Source organism: Haliotis cracherodii, unplaced genomic scaffold, assembly GCF_022045235.1.
Source record: "Haliotis cracherodii isolate W230 unplaced genomic scaffold, xgHalCrac1.p SCAF_4, whole genome shotgun sequence".
Classification (NCBI taxonomy): Eukaryota; Metazoa; Mollusca; class Gastropoda; order Lepetellida; family Haliotidae; genus Haliotis; species Haliotis cracherodii.
Genome location: NW_027266297.1, coordinates 56,537,486 through 56,556,256, shown reverse-complemented (window position 1 = coordinate 56,556,256; position 18,771 = coordinate 56,537,486). Strand labels below are relative to the sequence as shown.

The 18,771-nt window shown below is 40.2% G+C and overlaps 1 protein-coding gene across 1 annotated transcript in view; it reads right to left on the bottom strand.

Moving 5' to 3' along the window:
* Positions 1-3,230: 3,230 nt before the first annotated feature.
* LOC139478683 (uncharacterized) overlaps positions 3,231-18,771 on the bottom strand; it is a 33,797-nt gene continuing 18,256 nt past the window's right edge. The window contains exons 5-27 of the mRNA XM_071261255.1: positions 18,361-18,492; positions 16,944-17,090; positions 16,633-16,782; positions 15,256-15,396; positions 14,552-14,683; positions 14,129-14,222; positions 13,333-13,403; positions 12,265-12,587; positions 11,283-11,370; positions 11,069-11,145; positions 10,640-10,676; positions 10,361-10,461; positions 9,961-10,086; positions 9,163-9,308; positions 8,446-8,581; positions 7,651-7,797; positions 7,359-7,380; positions 7,161-7,192; positions 6,880-6,999; positions 6,108-6,224; positions 5,773-5,906; positions 5,280-5,412; positions 3,231-4,869 (exon numbers count right to left, since the gene is read on the bottom strand). Coding sequence (XP_071117356.1) covers positions 4,798-4,869; positions 5,280-5,412; positions 5,773-5,906; positions 6,108-6,224; positions 6,880-6,999; positions 7,161-7,192; positions 7,359-7,380; positions 7,651-7,797; positions 8,446-8,581; positions 9,163-9,308; positions 9,961-10,086; positions 10,361-10,461; positions 10,640-10,676; positions 11,069-11,145; positions 11,283-11,370; positions 12,265-12,587; positions 13,333-13,403; positions 14,129-14,222; positions 14,552-14,683; positions 15,256-15,396; positions 16,633-16,782; positions 16,944-17,090; positions 18,361-18,492 — 2,678 coding nt within the window. The 3' untranslated portion in view covers positions 3,231-4,797. The remainder of the gene's footprint in view (positions 4,870-5,279; positions 5,413-5,772; positions 5,907-6,107; positions 6,225-6,879; positions 7,000-7,160; positions 7,193-7,358; positions 7,381-7,650; positions 7,798-8,445; positions 8,582-9,162; positions 9,309-9,960; positions 10,087-10,360; positions 10,462-10,639; positions 10,677-11,068; positions 11,146-11,282; positions 11,371-12,264; positions 12,588-13,332; positions 13,404-14,128; positions 14,223-14,551; positions 14,684-15,255; positions 15,397-16,632; positions 16,783-16,943; positions 17,091-18,360; positions 18,493-18,771) is intronic.

Here is an 18,771-nt window from a genome sequence, read left to right as displayed (position 1 = left end):
GTTATATCGCCGCGTGTCAGCTTCATGTGGGAGGAAAGCCCGAAGTTATGCAGGTCTCAGACGTTTACCACATCGGTGAAACCCGGGCATGGTGCTGTCAAACCTAGAAACATAATCGGGGCGAACCGGGATTCGAACGCACAATCATAAGTTTCTGGCGTGCCCAAGGGACGCAGCTCTACACAACGAATCGCGGTGCCTTAGACAACTGGGCCACCCGTGCCCCCGCGGCGTTAAGCAAAGAACAAACATGTTCATATACATTTAGAAATCAACAGGTCAAACGAACAAATATACAAAATACTTTTCTTATTCATCATTTATTTATTAAGCAAAAGTGCAATTTCACAATAATGATACAGAAAAATATGAAGTCCATGTTGAAAAAAGAACATGCTTAATTACAAAGGTAAGGCTACCTATCTCTATGTCGCTCTTTCATTATTTAATCTAATTATCAAGAGCAACCATAATATCAAAATTTAGAGAGTCTATTTTCGAACTTGCTTTCACTGGAGACACGTGTATGGTGATTTGTCACTGATCTGGCTTAGAAAATTGACATTTGTCACAGAATTGTTGATTGTCCCACCAAAGATAGAGCTAAGTGTGCGAGACTGAGTAAATTAGCTGTCACATTGAAAGTTTGGGATGGAGCCGAGACGGTCAACGCTCGACAAGTCGGAGACACAGAGCAGTGATTGGGATGTGCAAGAATCACTAGGCCCTGTTTAATCAACTTACTGATGTTTCATGCTGCTCTTTAGATGCTTGAGACTAGTTATTGACACTCTGCACATTTCCATGGCCACTGATATGCCTTATCTGAGCAGGTGGAACTTTTTTTTCAGAAAAAGGTTGGACCACATACTTATGATTCGTCAGCCGTTTGGTGGATACAAGTTTTTCATAATGGACCCAATCTTATTGATACCAACAGGCTATCACTTCAACCAAGGCTGTGTTGGGGCGGGAGCAATTTTGGAATTTGTTGCCAAGTAAAATCGCGCGTCATGGCCACTAAAAGCATGTGCTCTCAGGTTAGCATTGCGCTTATACCCAAAGACGAGGCAGCATGTTGCTCAAGAGTCAGTCCGAAAATCTTGAATGTTTACATCAGTGCATTTTTTTGGTTTGACGCCCTGAGGACTGCAAGTACTACATGCCATTTGCATCTTGATTTAGGGTCGCATCTCCCCAGTGCATATTTCTATGAGGAGAAATGCTGCGAAGCCCAAAATGTGTCGTGGTGTGCCACCAAAGCGTATTCAAAATTGACTCGGGAGTTTCGAGACCTAGTTCGACGGATTTCTCTTCTCCCTCAGGGACTAAGTATGCATTCGTAAAATATCGATTACCTTCTTGTTTTAGTATTTTTGTTTGTTTTTCAGAACCCCCTTGACATATGCAAACTCCGTATCGTACTTACTTGATTTCCCGTAGCATTTGTTTTGAGGTGCCTGTCAACACTGCCAATCATACCCCTCAAACTTGTCGGCTCGTAATTCGACTCGTCACTCTTTTTGATTATCCTTATGAATTGGCATAAAAAGTTCATCGCCAGTAAAAGCGTCTAGTTGGCTAAAACTATTTTCCTCGGACATGAATCTAGTGATGATTTTCATGTCATACGTGTTTTTCCTAGAAGTGTTCACATTCTGGTTTGTTGCAAGAAATCCAAAATTTTGGAATCGTCACAGTATTTTGGCGTAACGGGTATTTCACACTCCTTTAGAGGCACAGACACAATATATAACAACTCATATTTGAGGAATTGATCGAGATTGACAATTTGTAGTCATTGTCTACAATATAGGGTGGGGGCGGTCGGATAGCCTAGTGGTTAAAGCGTTCGCTCGTCACGCCAAAGACCCGGGTTCGATTCCCGACATGGGTACAATGTGTGAAGCCCATTTCTGGTGTCCCCCGCCGTGATATTGCTGGAATATTGCCAAAAGCGGCGTAAAACCATACTCACACACGCACAAAGGTGGGTGGGGGTAACATGGCCGAAAGAGTCTCCAGAGTGTGTTCCACTACTTGCTTCATGGAACCATTATCCAGTTTAACGTTGAACATGCTGTATGTTCCTAAAGGACAACCGATAACCCCCACCCCATCAGATGACCATCAATTTTGACACAGTCACGTTTATATCATTTATACCTTCGGTTGCCATTTGTATATATATTATCAAGAGCAACCATAATATCAAAATTTAGAAAGTCTATTTTCAAACTTGACAGCAACCATTTTGTTTTGTCCCTTGATTTATTTATTTCCGTGCGCACGCGCTTTCGTGTAATACAACAGTTTCTACTGTATGTTTTTTTTTAAATGGGTGATCTCTTTACGGGCGAGTGATAAATATTTATATGCATCTATGCATGTAATGATTGATCTGCCATTTAGTGTTCTTCCAGCACATTTATCAATCCAAACAACTCTCTTTCTGAATCCACTTTCTGTATACAAAATGTATCGTTCATACCATATTTATGACGATCTAACATATCTTCATTCGACCAGTTACTTTACATATTAGTCTACTCAAATATTATTGATCATTCCCAAACACCCATCCTATATCCTCGCTACAAAGAAATTATGGACACAATATTGTATAATGTACATACATTATCTTCACGACATTATATATTATATTATATATTCATGACAAACACATATGTTTATTTGATGTTATCAACCATTGAGGAATATTGCTAAAAGCAACGTGAAACCATACTCGCTCACTGTCAATCATTTACACAAATAATATCATTCATGTTATCCGGGAGGGAAATCAAATTATGAGATCCATACATGAAATGCAGAAGCGAAATCAAATCATGAGATCCATACATGTAATACAGGAGCGAAATCAAATCATAAGATTCACACATGTAAAACAGGAGCGAAATCAAATTATAAGATCCATACATGTAAAACAGGAGCGAAATCAAATCATAAGATCCATACATGTAAAACAGGAGCGAAATCAAATTATAAGATCCATACATGTTATACAGAAGCGAAATCAAATAAAAAATCCATTCATGTAATTCAGAAACGAAATCAAATAAAAAATCCATACATATAATACAGGAGCGAAATCAAATTATAAAATCCATACATGTAATACAGAAGGGAAATCAAATCATAAGATCCAAACATGTAATACAGGAGCGAAATGAAATTATAAGATCCATACATGTAAAACAGGAGCGAAATCAAATTATAAAATCCATACATGTAATACAGACGCGAAATCAAATTATAAAATCCATACATGTAATAAGGGGGCGAAATCAATTCATAAGATCCATCACAGCTATAAACAATATTTCATGAGGGCATTTACAGTTGCTCAATATTTAGTATGTACACACACGTGTGTGTACTACATATGAGTATGTTTTCACACATCTACATATACTTGTAACAGCTACTATTTTTACACAGGTCATTTTATCCTCATCATTATTTACAATGCACGCATCTAATTCAACTACTATTTCATATGTATTCCCAATTGTCATTATACAAATTATGTTTTCTCCATCGTGTTAGATTAGGTTCAATCCACAGATTACCTCATTATTATACGTGTGCATATACAGAGACTAATCTAAAATGGTTCACATTGATCATGCAGAGACATAGGGTTCTCCTGGTGAGTTTTTGACATACCGCATTCGACGTAATAAGCGCCCAGGGCGCTTCCAAAATTAGAAATAGGGGGCTCTTATTAGAATATAATTTTGGTGAAAAAAAACATAGTTGAAAGATAAATTTCGTGGTTTGTCCTGACAGCCTGAAATGTTTATGTGGACAGATATTTTTTTCCAGAATTTAATTGCCCATAATTAAGTGTGCATACAACACACGTGTGCGTATTATACCGAATAAAAAAGTATTGTGTACATTGTTCAATCGGAAGGGATGCTAATTGGGCTTATTCACTAGCCAATATATCAGCAAATATCGCCGTGGGTGCTTATTAGAGCGGGGCGCTTATTACGTCGAATACGGGTATATCCATGTAAATAAATGTACTCTTGCTGGTCAATATAAATCATACATGTACACGTATTTGCTCATAGTAGTCATTGACCAAAGATTGTATAACGGTCAGTATTTACAGTTATTAATATTAACTGTTAGTATTCACAATATACCGTATATACATATACAAAAAGGTTGTGGGCTTTTCACGAGGGGATGTACCCTAAGTGGCCGTGTACCCCCGTCGAAAGTATCTTACCGCCATGTCCATTATTTACCACAATTTGGAAACAAGACCAGATTGCCATTCAAATCATTTGTTTGTCGTCATATTATTATACGAAACTTCACGTATATCTACAGTAAGTACTGACATCCATCCATCCATTCATTCAGGTGCGGAATATATATGCCGCAGTTCGAAAAAACTCGTAGCCGACGATGTAAACGAATCCAGTTACTTCCTTTACCCAATGCATTCGGATAAACATCGGTTCATTTAAGAAACTCAACGATACTTATGCAAGATAAACAAGTTACCTATGATGTATTCCGATATATGTCTCTGCGGGATACATGAGCGGGCTCCATTGAAAATAATTGCCCTCTCCTTAACTAATCAGAGGACAGTATGTAATGTGAGGTTAGATAAAATATTATGTCATGAAGGATGGGTATATATTTCCTTGTTGCTCAGGGGCTAAAGATTTTTTTCACCAGTATTTACTGCAATAGTAACTACATCAGATGCAGTTAGTAGTTCGCATCAAACTGAGTCGTACTTTTATTTGGCTACAGATTGGCATATATTCCAAAGTTCTCCATCTGAAGTTGTGCAAATTTCAGAGCGAATTTGACGTCGGCCTAGAAAATAAAAAGAAGTGTCAGTAACTAATATGATGATTAAGTTAAAATATGTAATGTAATTCGCAATCTGTGACTGGAAACACAATGTTAAGACTATATTTGACTAACATTGTGAATGGTCAGATTCGGGTTTAACGCCGCTTTGATTTATATATCAGTAACATCACAGTGATGCAGGTTGAGGGCCTTTACTGTTTTAGTTAAGCCCACAAAACATGTACAGTTATGATGCAGACAATCAACGTTTCATGATCTGTCGGTTACAACATTCCAAACTACCTTCAAATGGGTCGTAACTGCACACATGAACTCGCGGTTAGTCACTATGTGTTCTAGACGTTTCCTTCAAATTGCATATACTTAATCTATACTTCTTTACATTCGGATGCGCATTAGCCAGACTTTACCTCGGTAAAATACGTCTGTCCTACTTCCCGGTAAAGACGTCGCATGTTGTTGATGACGTCCACCCTGCCGTCGTCCTTCAGTCTGCTTGCGATGTTCACCAGGAGGACCAGGAGCCTCGCCTCGCTGACAGACCTGCAGTAACGTGTCAGTGCTTATAAGAATTCACATTTACACACAATAAGATGCCACGGACCAAGAACCGCTGACAGACCTGCAGTAACGTGTCAGTACTTATAATTCACATGTACACACAAGAAGATGCCACAGACTAAGAACCGCTGATAGACCTGCAGTAAAGTGTCAGTACTTATAATTCACATGTACACAGAAGAAACTCCACAGAAAAATTCAAGACTACCAATGACTTTATCATTAACTTTACGTATGAGCTCATTCTCGATACCTAAGCAATAAATACCAATAGCTACCCAATATATCATGATCATACATGATCATACAGTTGGACAGCGAAGGCAAGTTCCAGTCACTTACTTGGAAATGATGGTGCATCGCCTGCGATCTGGATCAAATGTCCACTGAAGAAGGCTGTCGATCATGATACCCGCGTTAGGACTGTGGACACCGGTTTTCAGACGGTAGTGTCGTACTGGAACAACTGAACTGTCCTGTAACATGCAGTTATCAATAATCTGTTAGTTATGTTACATGCATGCAACATTCAACGAAATAATGCCCTTTTTTATATTTTATGATGCATGTATTATTGGTAGGCTTGCGGGCACCTTGTTTTGTTACTACTGTTACACTTGTTTTCTGACTTTCTGATACTTCAATTTCTTGAAGTTTTACCGACTGTAGCTGTTTACCTTGATGTTACTATTTATCGTGTCAAGTTTGATGTCGTCAGCTATGATGCTGGAGCTTTTGAGCGTGGCAGTCTGCCTGGTGGTGGCGACTGGTTCATTTCCAGTTGGCATCAAACCCTGTAAGATAGTGAACACAAACACCTGATTAATATGGCATACCAGTAATGACAAGTCGCCTTAGCGTGTGGAAGGAAATAACAGGCCTTCACTTGTCCTCGTGACACAGATAGATGACACGTTATGAAACTGACAGGCCAAGGTTCATAATCAGCACCAACAAAGAGGATTGTCCGAGTGTAAGGAGACTGACCTTGGAGGATTGTCCGAGTGTAAGGAGACTGACCCGTGTGTATTGTCCGAGTGTAAGGAGACTGACCTTGGTGTATTGTCCGAGTTTTAGGAGACTGACCTTGGAGGATTGTCCGAGTGTAAGGAGACTGACCTTGGTGGATTGTCCGAATGTAAGGAGACAGACCTGTGTGAACTGTCCGAGTGTAAGGAGACAGACCGAGGTGGATTTTCCGAATGTAAGGAGACTGGCCTTGGTGTATTGTCCGAGTGTAAGAGACATGACCTGGGAGGATTGTCCGAATGTAAGGAGACTGACCTGGGAGGATTGTCCGAATGTAAGGAGACTGACCTGGGAGGATTGTCCGAGTGTAAGGATACTGACCTGGGAGGATTGTCCGATTGTGAGGATACTGACCTGGGTGGATTGTCCGAGTGTAAGGATACTGACCTGGGAGGATTGTCCGAGTGTAAGGTGACTGACCTTGTTGGATTGTCCGAGTGTGATAACTGTGCAACTGTTGCTGTTACAGACGTGAGCCCACAGATTCTCCTTGTCCACATCTGCCACGAAGAGGAAGAATCCATACCGACACCTGTAGGACTGAACACAACACCAAGTGATCAGTACATGATGGTCGTGTATCTGATGGTGCTTTGTAAATTGAGTACTTTTACAATTAAAGGTCTGTGCACATATTATTTACGGAAAAAGATATTAAGCAATACATTATGTTCCATATACTGGATGAATTTCTTACTCACTGGGATCAGTACAATCCGCTTCTTCTTGGTTTCTGAAATAATAATAATAATAATACATGCAAATAGGATTGACAATTTTAATTTGGGAATAATACAGAATATAGCAAGTTTGTACTGTATTTGAAAACTACTTTCGCATCTAGATATAGAATACTGTTACTTACAGTAATTAAGTAAAGCATTCTTCAATGTACTTACTGACTGGAACAGTTTCCAACGCCTACAAGAGAAACATAAATGTTTATCAACCAACATTAAAGCAATTACCAACATTATCATATTGTTTATGTTTCTGAAAAACCTTTTGCGTCTCAGTTCTTAATTATGTTAAGGTTACAATCACTTTCTATAATGTTCATGAAAATAAGCATATTAACCATTTGTCATTGAGACCATGATGATTTATACCATGATTGTAAAGACAGTTCCATTCTATTCCCAATTATGGCAAGGGCGTTAAAATGTTCCACTATCACACAATGATATTAACCTGTAGATGTTCCTCAACAGTTCTGTTCCCCATGGTGACGGCGCCCATGTTGGCCAGGTCGATGCTCCTTATCGCATCTCCATCCACTGACGTATCTCCAGTCATCAGAGCTGCAGTCACAGCCCGGTACACAAATCCGTACTGATCCTGTGGACAAATTGTGGATATGCAGTCGAATAAGGGCATAACAATATCACATACAGTAAACTACGCTTATAACGAACACGCTTATACCGAACTGACGTATAAAACGAACTTTTTGGGGGTCCCGTCCATTTGCTGTATATAGGCTGTTTATGTCCCTGTAACGAACTACGGTTATAACGAACCATAATTTGTGGTCCCTTTCAGTTCGGTATAACCGTAGTTTACTGTATACATGTAGCGTCAGATCTTAGGATCGTATTTTTATATGAGACATAATCATAGTTTTAAATGTTGTCACTATTCACATTTCTTGTATGCAAAAAGTACATCATGCCTGAACGGAAATATTGAACATATTATAGTGCATGGTAAGTGAGTGAATGTACTTTAAAGCTGCAACCAGCAATGTTCCAGCTGGAGCATGGCGTCCTGTAAGTTATCGGCTGAAAGCATGAGCAGCTCTCCATGCCACTAGGGCAGGATGACACAGCATCAGCTGAGTCACAGAGCCTCACCAGTCGATGCTCCTCCGTCGGCACTTGTGACAAGGATGTCATACTTGGAACCTATTCTACCCGGGATCTCCACGGGGAGGGAGGAAACATCATAATCATGCTGATACTGATAAGTTCCAAGGGAATCACTAACCGAAGTCTGTATCATGTTCCTCCTCTGGCCTCTCATGGAAGAGACGAAGCGGACGACGTCCACAGTGTCCTCAGCCGTTGCCTGATCCAGGAGACTCTCTATCGCGATGTAAGTCCCTGTTCGGCCTATACCAGCACTGGGAAGGACAAAGCAGAATGAAGTAGCTCGGTGTATAATTAAAACATATATAGTTAGCAATGGGCGCATTGTAAGGATATGTGTACCTTTTTAGAAACCTGAATCAGTCAATACCCTGTATTCCTACACCAGCAGACGTTTTTAAAATTATGTCAAGCATCAATCGAGGCAAGTATTTTAAAAAGAAACGTTCAATGATCATGAATATGATGATAAACAGTTCGTGAACCAGATAGTACATAGTGTATGCTGTTATTGGCATCAGATGCGACCTAAGACGTGTTGGGATTTTCGTTCTGATTAATATTAATCAACAAGTGGGTGTGTAAAGAGCCTGCTTATATGTCACCTGCTATTAGGTACTGACCATTTCATATTCCAGGTGAGGGGTGGGGGGTGGGGGAGGGGGTTGGGAGGGGAATTGTCCAAGAAATGTTATGTAAATATTTTGGCTGAATTTGCATCAGTACTCCGAACAAATATCTAATCTCCGTATAAATTCAAACACGCTCCCCAAACAACCCAACACCCTTCCACTAAGGAATATCAAACAGTCGGCCCCTAAGTAAGAAGAATTACCTGCAGTGCACTATGACAGGCTCGGCGGGTCGCTCACAGACGGCCTTGACTCGCCACATGAAGTCCAGCAAAGAAAACGTACTGGGTACGCCGTGATCCGGCCATGACGTAAAGTTGAAATGATAGATCTGACGCTTCGTGGATTCCTGGGAACATATCACTGTATATCGACCATCGTATCAAACCTCCCAAAATGTCTGTCATTCCGGTCTCAAAAACTATGAAAAACCAATAAGATCACGCACACGCTGACACATTTGCATTGTTCATTTTCATCCTTGCTTCATATCTATGAATCTACAATAGTTTCTGTGCAGCCAGTTTCTAATCGTTATGTAGCGTTCTTATATAGATACAGGAGCCTTTTAGAAACTGCCCCATCCCGAAACGTATCGAACGATAAAGACCATCGTGTTTCTCAACAACCAAGTGAGGAAATCACTCTTCCTGTTACAATCTGGCCACTATGGCTTTTACGTGCGCATCAGTCAGTTGCTGTCACTGACAATTACTACAATAAACGCACATGGCATGTATCAAGTGATGCGCACTATATCAGGGTAAACAGGTTATATCAGACATGACAGTCGTAAATGGCGACTAACGGGATCGGGTGGTCAGGCTGGCTGACTTAGTAAATGCATGGCATCGTATCCCAATAACGAAGACGGAGGCGTAGCATGTTAATTACTCGACTGTCCGGTTCAAATTCGATTATTTGCAGACCGCCGTAATATAGCTGGAATATTGGTGAGTGCGGCGTCAAACAACAAACAAAGAAACACGACATGTAGGTACCTTATGATTATCAACTCTGAGCTTCCTGATCGTGAAGTCCGACAGTTGGTTCACTGTTTCCATGGTTACTATTATGTCGCCATACTCCTGTGTTCCTTCATCCGGCCAGTATTGTAAACACTTCATCTGCAGGTTACAGCATCCACATTCATTCCAACACATAAAATCTATGGTTTATTGCAAGTCTCGCATCCAGGTAGCTTCAGATTCCGTCTCGAAAAACCAGATGCCAGGAGCAATAAACTATCCTAACGTTACACAATGCACATGTTTATTTCCTTGGATAGATTGACACTCACTTCTGTTTTTATTTCGCAAGCAGAAAATTTCGTTATTTGTTATTCCGAAGGAGTAATTCAAGATATACAATTTAACATTGTATTACTCTCCAAATATTTACCCTGCCACCTTCGACTAAGCTCGTCACCATGACGACAACCTTACAACCCTCCTGCCAGATCATCCTCCAGAAGTCATCAACGATGTTTGGTTTGTACGGACCTGCAGGATATAAGCATCCAATGAGACCATGTCTATAGATTGGAATGACGATTGTCTAACGGCGTTTGGAATGCAAAAGACCATGCATGATAGATGGACCGTTTGTGTCGATATGAAGGTAACATGCTTCTGTCACAAAATCATTGTAAAACTGGGATTGTTCCCTACTTTGTCGTACCTTGAGCTGCAATGTAATACCGCTCTTTCTTGTAACCCTGCAGCAAAAAACAAGATGTAAACACAAGGTATTCGCACTTCCAATGTCGAAGAAACACACTAAATTATGTAGAATCAGGAAACCATGTTCCTGGAAAATGCCTGGAATGTATTCAGTGAACCTCGTTTCCCCTGACGTCAAATTCACGGTTTCCTAGTTACAGAAAAGAAACCTTAAACGATTGTTATACATTTCCAGCATATTGGTGATGACATGACATGACTATCAAAATGATACTCTCTCAGGGTTTCATTGCAGCTTACGAAAGTTTGACAGCTAGATCTAACTCACGTCCAGGAAGCTCGCGTTAATGTTAGTTGTACAAAATATTGGTGATGACTTGAAAATATCAAAATGATACTCCCTCACGGTTGTGTCGATCTAACTCACGTCAAGAAAGCTGGCGTTGATGTAGTCTCCCCTTTTGCCGTCACTGTCATCGTGTAGCACCACACGGTTGTTGTCATCTGGGTAAAATAATAAATTATGAGTATGGAAACATTACACATATCTGAATATTTCGTATAACATCTATATTCAGTTGTCTGTCAGTTTAAAAACAACATCTTTAGAAGCAGTTGAAGGGGTAGCTATGATCACTTACATGGGTAGTATCCTTTAAATCGGTTCTTTTTCGTATTTTCAGGCTTTCTGGACTCATCATACGAATGTACCAATCCGTCGGGTAAACGCTAAAACAGAAACGCTGTCACATGGTAGTGAGTGGTCAGGTAAATATGGTTACACGCCACTTTGAACGGTAAATTTTGTTTCAGCACTACGTATTTGCTTAATGTAGACATTATAATAAAACCCATGACCAAGAAACAGTGCTGATCTGGGATTCGAACCAACATTCACTGGTGTCCTGGGACTCCTAATGTCACATAACAAGACATTATAAACTATGTATATGTGTAACATTCGTAGCCATCTATATAGGCACCTTGTTATTTGGTAGTGTAGTATATTGTTAAACAATGATTGCAACTGCATTACACTGTTTCTGTTGAGATTCAGAAGACGTTCATTGCATTTGGACGATGATTAGTTGTAGTACTACTTAATGTAAGTAGTGGTTATTACATTATCTGCTCGAATTATCTGCCGAAATAGCATGAATTGAGGTCAAGCGTAAAAGAAACATGTAGAATATTCTGTGATGTTCTAGTGACACTGGACTGGTCAAGCATTGTGTGGAAAGAGCAGGAAGCTTGTTAGCTTATAAAAGTGGAGCGGACGCGTGCCTGTCTCATCTCACTTTTCATCGGAAATTTCATCTGACATTACACCAAGACCAGCTTTCATGTGAAGATCACTTTTCACGCTGGTGTTCAGCCTATCTTGGAAACTTGACCACTATTGCGGCGGGGTGATTATTATCTTGTCGTTGTCATTTCCGTACGGGACTCAACTCAAAAAAGTACTAGAATCTGTACTTTACTAAGAAAGTGTTATCCCAAATATAACATGTGTTACACTTGTTGGTTGTTTGTTCGTTTCACAGATGTCTGGGTTAACATATTGTTTGAATTTTTGAATCGACTCGTAACAATCTTTATACCACCAAAAAAGGATGCATGTACCTTAAACTCCTCCTCGACCAGTTCTGGGTTGTCGTCCATGTTCTTGGTGGTAGTCTCCAGGTCAGCAACAGGGACGGCATGTCTCGATGCAACTTCATCCATGTTGTAGTAGTTCTTTTTCGGCACATCTGGTTCTCTTCCCTCCTCGTCGCTCTCTATCTCAAGAGTGTCAACACTCCTCGAGTCTACATCAAGAGTGTCAATGCTTCTCGTGTCTACATCAATATTGTCAACGCTCCCTGAATCTTCTTTATAGGCTTTGTTAGGGGTCGCATAAATAGGGAAGGTGTCGGCTTCCACGTTCATGTACACGTTGTCACCACCTAAAAATATTTTTCATGTCGAGTAGTTCAATTTAAATGTCACGACAACAAGACATACTTATATTACATTTTATTGGTGTATGGGGGTGCTTCTTCAGAGTATAACTCCCTGTAATGGGAGTACCAATAGAGAGCAGGTAAACACCCACCTACATGAACGCACAACAAATTGTCCAATGACTACAGAAACAGCGAATTGCAATTACAGAAACTCTTACTAATTAACTTATTATAACGTTGTGAGGTAGAGCTGCATTGCGCGAATCTGTTTTTACCATAACACGTACTTTGAAACGATCGTTAATATTTCCACACTATCAGAACACCAAATATTTTTTCTCTGAATAAAATCACTACTTTATTTTATTTATTTATTAAAAAAAAGTATATTATCCTTATCAATTGTATATATTTTCAATGAGTAAGAATGAGTAAGAACTATAAAAAACATGACAGTTGAAAATGATTTTGCAGTAAATCAGGGAAGTGTACAAAAAGGTATTTCTTTATAAGCATAAGACACGAACGAAGACGTTCCTGTTTATGAAGCACTCATTTTGTATTGTCAGCAACATACAGATAGCTAAATTATTTCAGGAAATCAGTGTAATATTGCACTGAGGTTATTCTTCGCAACTGTCAACGTTGTGCTCATAGTGTAATATGGCACAGTCAGAATGTACGCGATTACTTGTAGTAGTTTTCTGTCATACCCCTAGCAAAGTTAGGTTTTACTTATGCTCACCCCTCTGTCTTTCCTTTGGGGTGAAGGCAGCGTCCTGGCCTCTGGAAGACCTTAAATGCTTTCTTCGGCATCTGAAATCATATTGAATAATGGCCTTACCTGTATACAGTAATTGTGTAATTGTGCACAATCCAGACTCGCCTAGACAAACATCCCATGAACACAATGTAGGTCAGTACATAAACACCTTTTTAGGCTTAGTGGACAAACGTTATCCATTTGAGCTTAATGACATGCATTTGATGTAGAAGACAAGCGAGGCCTAGCGGAACACAACCACACTGAACTTGACAAGATTGATTCACTCTAACACGAACAATCGCTGGTGGACAAGCATCATCTGTCTGATCACAATGACACAAGGCAGCTTCACCCACCTGCATTCAATCGCACAATTCAGTAGACGAACCTAAACCATCTGAATACAATGACAAAATGCACAAGACACGCATCACCCATTTGAATACACTGATACAATGAAGTAGACAAGCTTCATCCACCTGAATACAAGCAGAGCAAGCACAGCTTAACCCACATGAATACAATCACACAAAGCAGTAGACAAGCTTCACCCACCTAAATACAAGTACAGCAATGCAGTAGACAAGATTTACCCACCCGCACACAATACACATGCGTAACACACCTGAATGCAATGACACAATGCAGTAGACAAGCTTAACCCATATGAATACAATGACACAATGCAGTAGACAATCTTAACCCACATGAATACAATGACACAATGCAGTAGACAAGCTTAACCCACATGAATACAATAACAAGCTTAACCCACCTGAGTACAATGACAGCAATGATGAAGGCGAGAAGTAGCAGGAGTAACGTTCCCACCACACCACCGACCACGGTCGACCCGTTGCCCTCAGATTCTACTCCAAGGAAGAAAGGAAACAGTTTACCGGACAAGTTGGGCAACTGCATACACACAAACACGTGTGTATCATTGACCACACACGGAAGCCATCCAGGACAATCTCCACTGACGAAATTCGTTAGTTTCTTTGCACTCTTTTTCAGATTTTATGATAAGGCTGAATATGATGGCCACATTTGAATCCATATATGTCAAGAATGAATAGGGTTTGTTAATTAACGCTTTATCAGTAATTTTGTTTGCGCTTCGGAAAGATTGCAGTAAATAATTTCCTCTGTTGTCTAGTCTGTTCATTCTTAAAAGTTTAATTGAATAATACCAAACCTTTGCATTGTAATCCAATGAAACCTTCCAGGCAACCAGAAGGACATTCGCCTGTCCTGAAGTCACAGGTGCCATTGGCAGCACAGTGACCACAGTCAATACACTCAGGGCCATGGAAGCCTGTGGTGCATTCTGCAGTAAGCAAAATATTGGTTCAGTCAACGGAAGCAGCGTATCTTAGTGCTTGCAGGACATCATTTACAATGGATGCATGTAGATTGCATTAGAAGTGAAGACACGTGGATGGAGACAACAAGCTGAAATATGCGCTCCATGTATGTGTAATCAGCATACAAAATGTTCGTCCTGACAAATAAGGTTTCAGAAATTCATCTTCATATCATTCATTCACAGTAGACCACACAAAAGCACTTCATGATCATTCACGTCATGTCGTTGATTGTGGGCGGCAGGACTAGATTACTTACAGGCCACAACAAAGGGATATGCGGCAGCTTAATGAAAGCCTCCGTATGTCATACATTCATAAAACATTCTGTAAGTGTTAATTTGATTACTTAATATAATAATTGTAATCCAGTTGCAAGGTAAACGCCTTGAGCAAATAATGTTATATGTTTTACAGGGGATAACGGTGGGATATTTTGATAGTAGAGATTGCGCACGTTGTGGATTATCTAGAGTCATTTTCTTTTCGCATTATCATACTGCTTTTAGGTGCTAATACACATCTTGTTACTTACCAGAACAGTCCGGTGCTCTCCACCCTTTGTCACATCCACCTGCGCAGCTCCCGTTAACCGCGGGGCAGGTCGAGTTCCCGTTACAGTGTCTGTCACTGCACTGTTTCAAACAGTTTGGGCCGTATGACTTACTGTCACATTCTGTAACACAACGGACACCACCAAAGTAAATATAAACAACAATGTCGGTTTTGAAACATCAACACACAACGAATGTCACTGATACATTTTACAAATAGGAAAATGTCAAAGAACAAACCAGATGACGTCACTATTGAACGTCAATGTGACTTCATCTAACGACGGGTGTGATAATGACTCGTCGTCAAAAAATATGAGGGCGTTATCAGGTAACAGTGCCTCATTCCTGATAACGTGAGGGCGGTTTAATTCTACCCATGTTAGCTAAAGGGTTCTATATAACACAGTTTACCATCACATAAACAGTGGATTGCAGTGGGTATGCATACCTTAGGGTATGAACTACTCAAATATTAACGTAACTGTTATCGTATACATGTGTCTATAATATACACGTAGTAATAACGATGCTGGTATAGTCTCCATGATTTTACGAAGCCTTCTACCACTGAGTGATTGAGTGAGTGAGTATAGTTTTACGCCGCTTTTAGCAATATTCCAGCAATGTCACGGCGGGGGACAACAGAAATGGGCTTCACACATTGTACCCATGTCGGGAATCAAACCCGGGTTTTAGGCGTGACGAGCGAACGCTTAAACCACTGGGCTACCCGACCGCCCCACTACCAGTGAGGTGAGGTGAAGGCAAATTGGGTTAAACGTCGCGTCCGAAATTATTGCACTTACATAACGACGAGTATGCACTTCTTGTTTTAGCCCCTTAACGCCGAGCGCCAGATAGGGTAACAATAAGTACCATCTTTTAACGTCTTTTGGTATGACGCGGCCGGGGATCGAACCCCGGACGGCCCGCTCTCATGGCCTACGTTCTACCACTAGACCTCGTCTACCAGTGCAAACAGGAAACCAGTTGATAACTCTTGACCACTTAAGTGGGTGAAAGTTAAAATCACACTTCAAATTATTTCCTACTCCTTCTGTTGCACATCACGAACATTCACTGCACTTCATGAAAATAGACAGATGGTGTGTACGCCATGTTGAAAGAGCTCAATTATTGAATTTTTAGTTAATAGATTAAAATTAGCGTCAAAGCTTTTCAAACACGATGGATATTATTAATCTTCAGAGTTCTGTGAGTGAGTTTAAGTAACCTTTAAACCCAACACGTCGCTATATAAGTGCAATAATCTTGGACGCGACGTTAAACCCCATTTCACCTCACCTTGAAACCCAACTCAGTCACTCACACACTCAGGTTTTGGAACTACCTACTTTCAGTACATGCAGTTCCCTTCCAACCAGCTTGACAAACACCTGTGTCACATGACCCTGTCACATGATTACACAAGGAGGTGTTCAGGGCACAACGTCTGTCTGCACACGCGCTGCTGCAGTTGATTCCATAGTAGCTACTGTCGCATTCTAAAGAGGGAATAGAAATGTATTAGAAGCAACAATTTTCAATTTCTGCTTAAACGTATTTATCACAATGGACCGACAATTAAGTATTCCACATAAACAATTTTGTTCTGGGGGATGGGGGGGGGGGGGGGGAATTATGCTAAAAAATATACACATCTCACCTTGTGTACAGTCGGACTGTCTCCATCCAGCTCGACACCCAGTGTCACATGACCCGCTGCGGCGATCACATGACGATTTGTCACTGGTACACTTCCGGTTTTTGCAGGATTGCTTGCAGTTAATACCATAAGACTCGTCAGAGCAGCCTAGAAAAAAATTAAGTGCGTTTAAAAGGTAAATGCATATGGAAGAAAATTCAAAGTGTAACAGTTTTTTTATAGTTTATAGTGGTATTTCTGTTATTTGACATGTTCAAACGTGGATAAACATGAAGACTTAGAGACTTGAATCCCTTCACAAATGTAAGCAATATATTAAATACAAGAAAACAATATAAAAGAACTGTTAGCATTGATACTTTCAACCTCCTTTCCTGATATTATGAAAATATACATACACACACAGATATAGAGGATATGTCATGTGTCGAGTAAAATATCATGTTTCTCGAAAATTTCTCCTTTTCCCCCATCACGAGATGAGAAAAACATGATATTTCACGAGACACATGAAATAACATATTTATTTTATAATTTTTGTGTAGTTGTCTTCCGAAAAAATAAATTATTTCATTACAAAAGTAAATTCTCCCAACCTAAGAACGAGGGATGGTTCACCACCCCTTGAATTTGCGTCCAAAAACGTAGTTTCGTATTGGCAAAATCGCGATTGACGTGTTAAGTGAGAACTTTACAGTTTATAACAAAACAACAACAACAAAAAAATGTCATGAGGCGACATTAACTCAAAATATGTCCATCTGTATTATTTTGCCGTATCAATATGGAACTAAAGTAAAAAGGAAGTCAACAGTTTGTGTGAGGGCCAGACACTTACGATGAAGGGATACAATTAGAAGGGAGGTAACTCTTGTATGACAATAGTTCAGTTAAAGCGTTATGTTCACAGCAGAAAAAATATCAAGTGATATGTTCACTGCAGTAAAATGTCAAGTGTGTGTCAGAGTGAGTGTGAGTGTGAGTGAGTGTGAGTGAGTGAGTGAGTGTGTGTGTGTGAGTGTGTGTGTGTGAGTGTGTGTGTGTGTGAGTATGTGTGTGTGAGTGTGTGTGTGTGTGTGATAGAGAGAAAGAGAAAGTGTGTGTGTGTGTGTGTGTGTGTGTGTGTGTGTGTGTGTGTGTGTGTGTGTGTGTGTGTGTGTGTGTGTGTGTGTGTGTGTGTGTGTGTGTGTGTGTGTGAACAAGTGAACCCTTGAAGCGTATATGCGAGGCACAATATCAGTATTTGTGTCGTCATAATGCCTACGACATATATATGCATACCTGTATATGAGTACGGATTATTTCAGGAAACATATGATATTTGATCTATGATGAATAAACGCAGCTGTTGTTCACTCGTGATTCATTTCATGTATGATCAAACATGTCAGATGACATATAAATTCACGTTTCTTACGTGTGGAGCAGTTGTCTCCCTTCCAGCCTGAGCGGCAGTCACCAGGACACAACCCTGTCACGTGGTTGCATGTTGAATTCAGACAGTGACAGAACTCGCTGCAATTTGGGCCGAAAGTCCCATATGAACATACTGTGATGGAAAATAAAATATGGTATTACAATGCAGTACACATTGGTTTCAAATAAAAATGACATCAGTTCATAGTTATCAATTACTCTTGCTTTTCACTTTATGGGGGCACGGGTGGCCCAGTCGTCTAAGTTGCCGCAATTCGTCCCTTGGGCACGCCAGAAACCTATGATTGTGGGTTCGAATCCCGGTTCGCCATGATTATGATACTAGGTTTATCATACTTGTGCTCGTGAGACCTGCATCACTTCGGTCTTTCCTCCCACGTTATATTAAGCT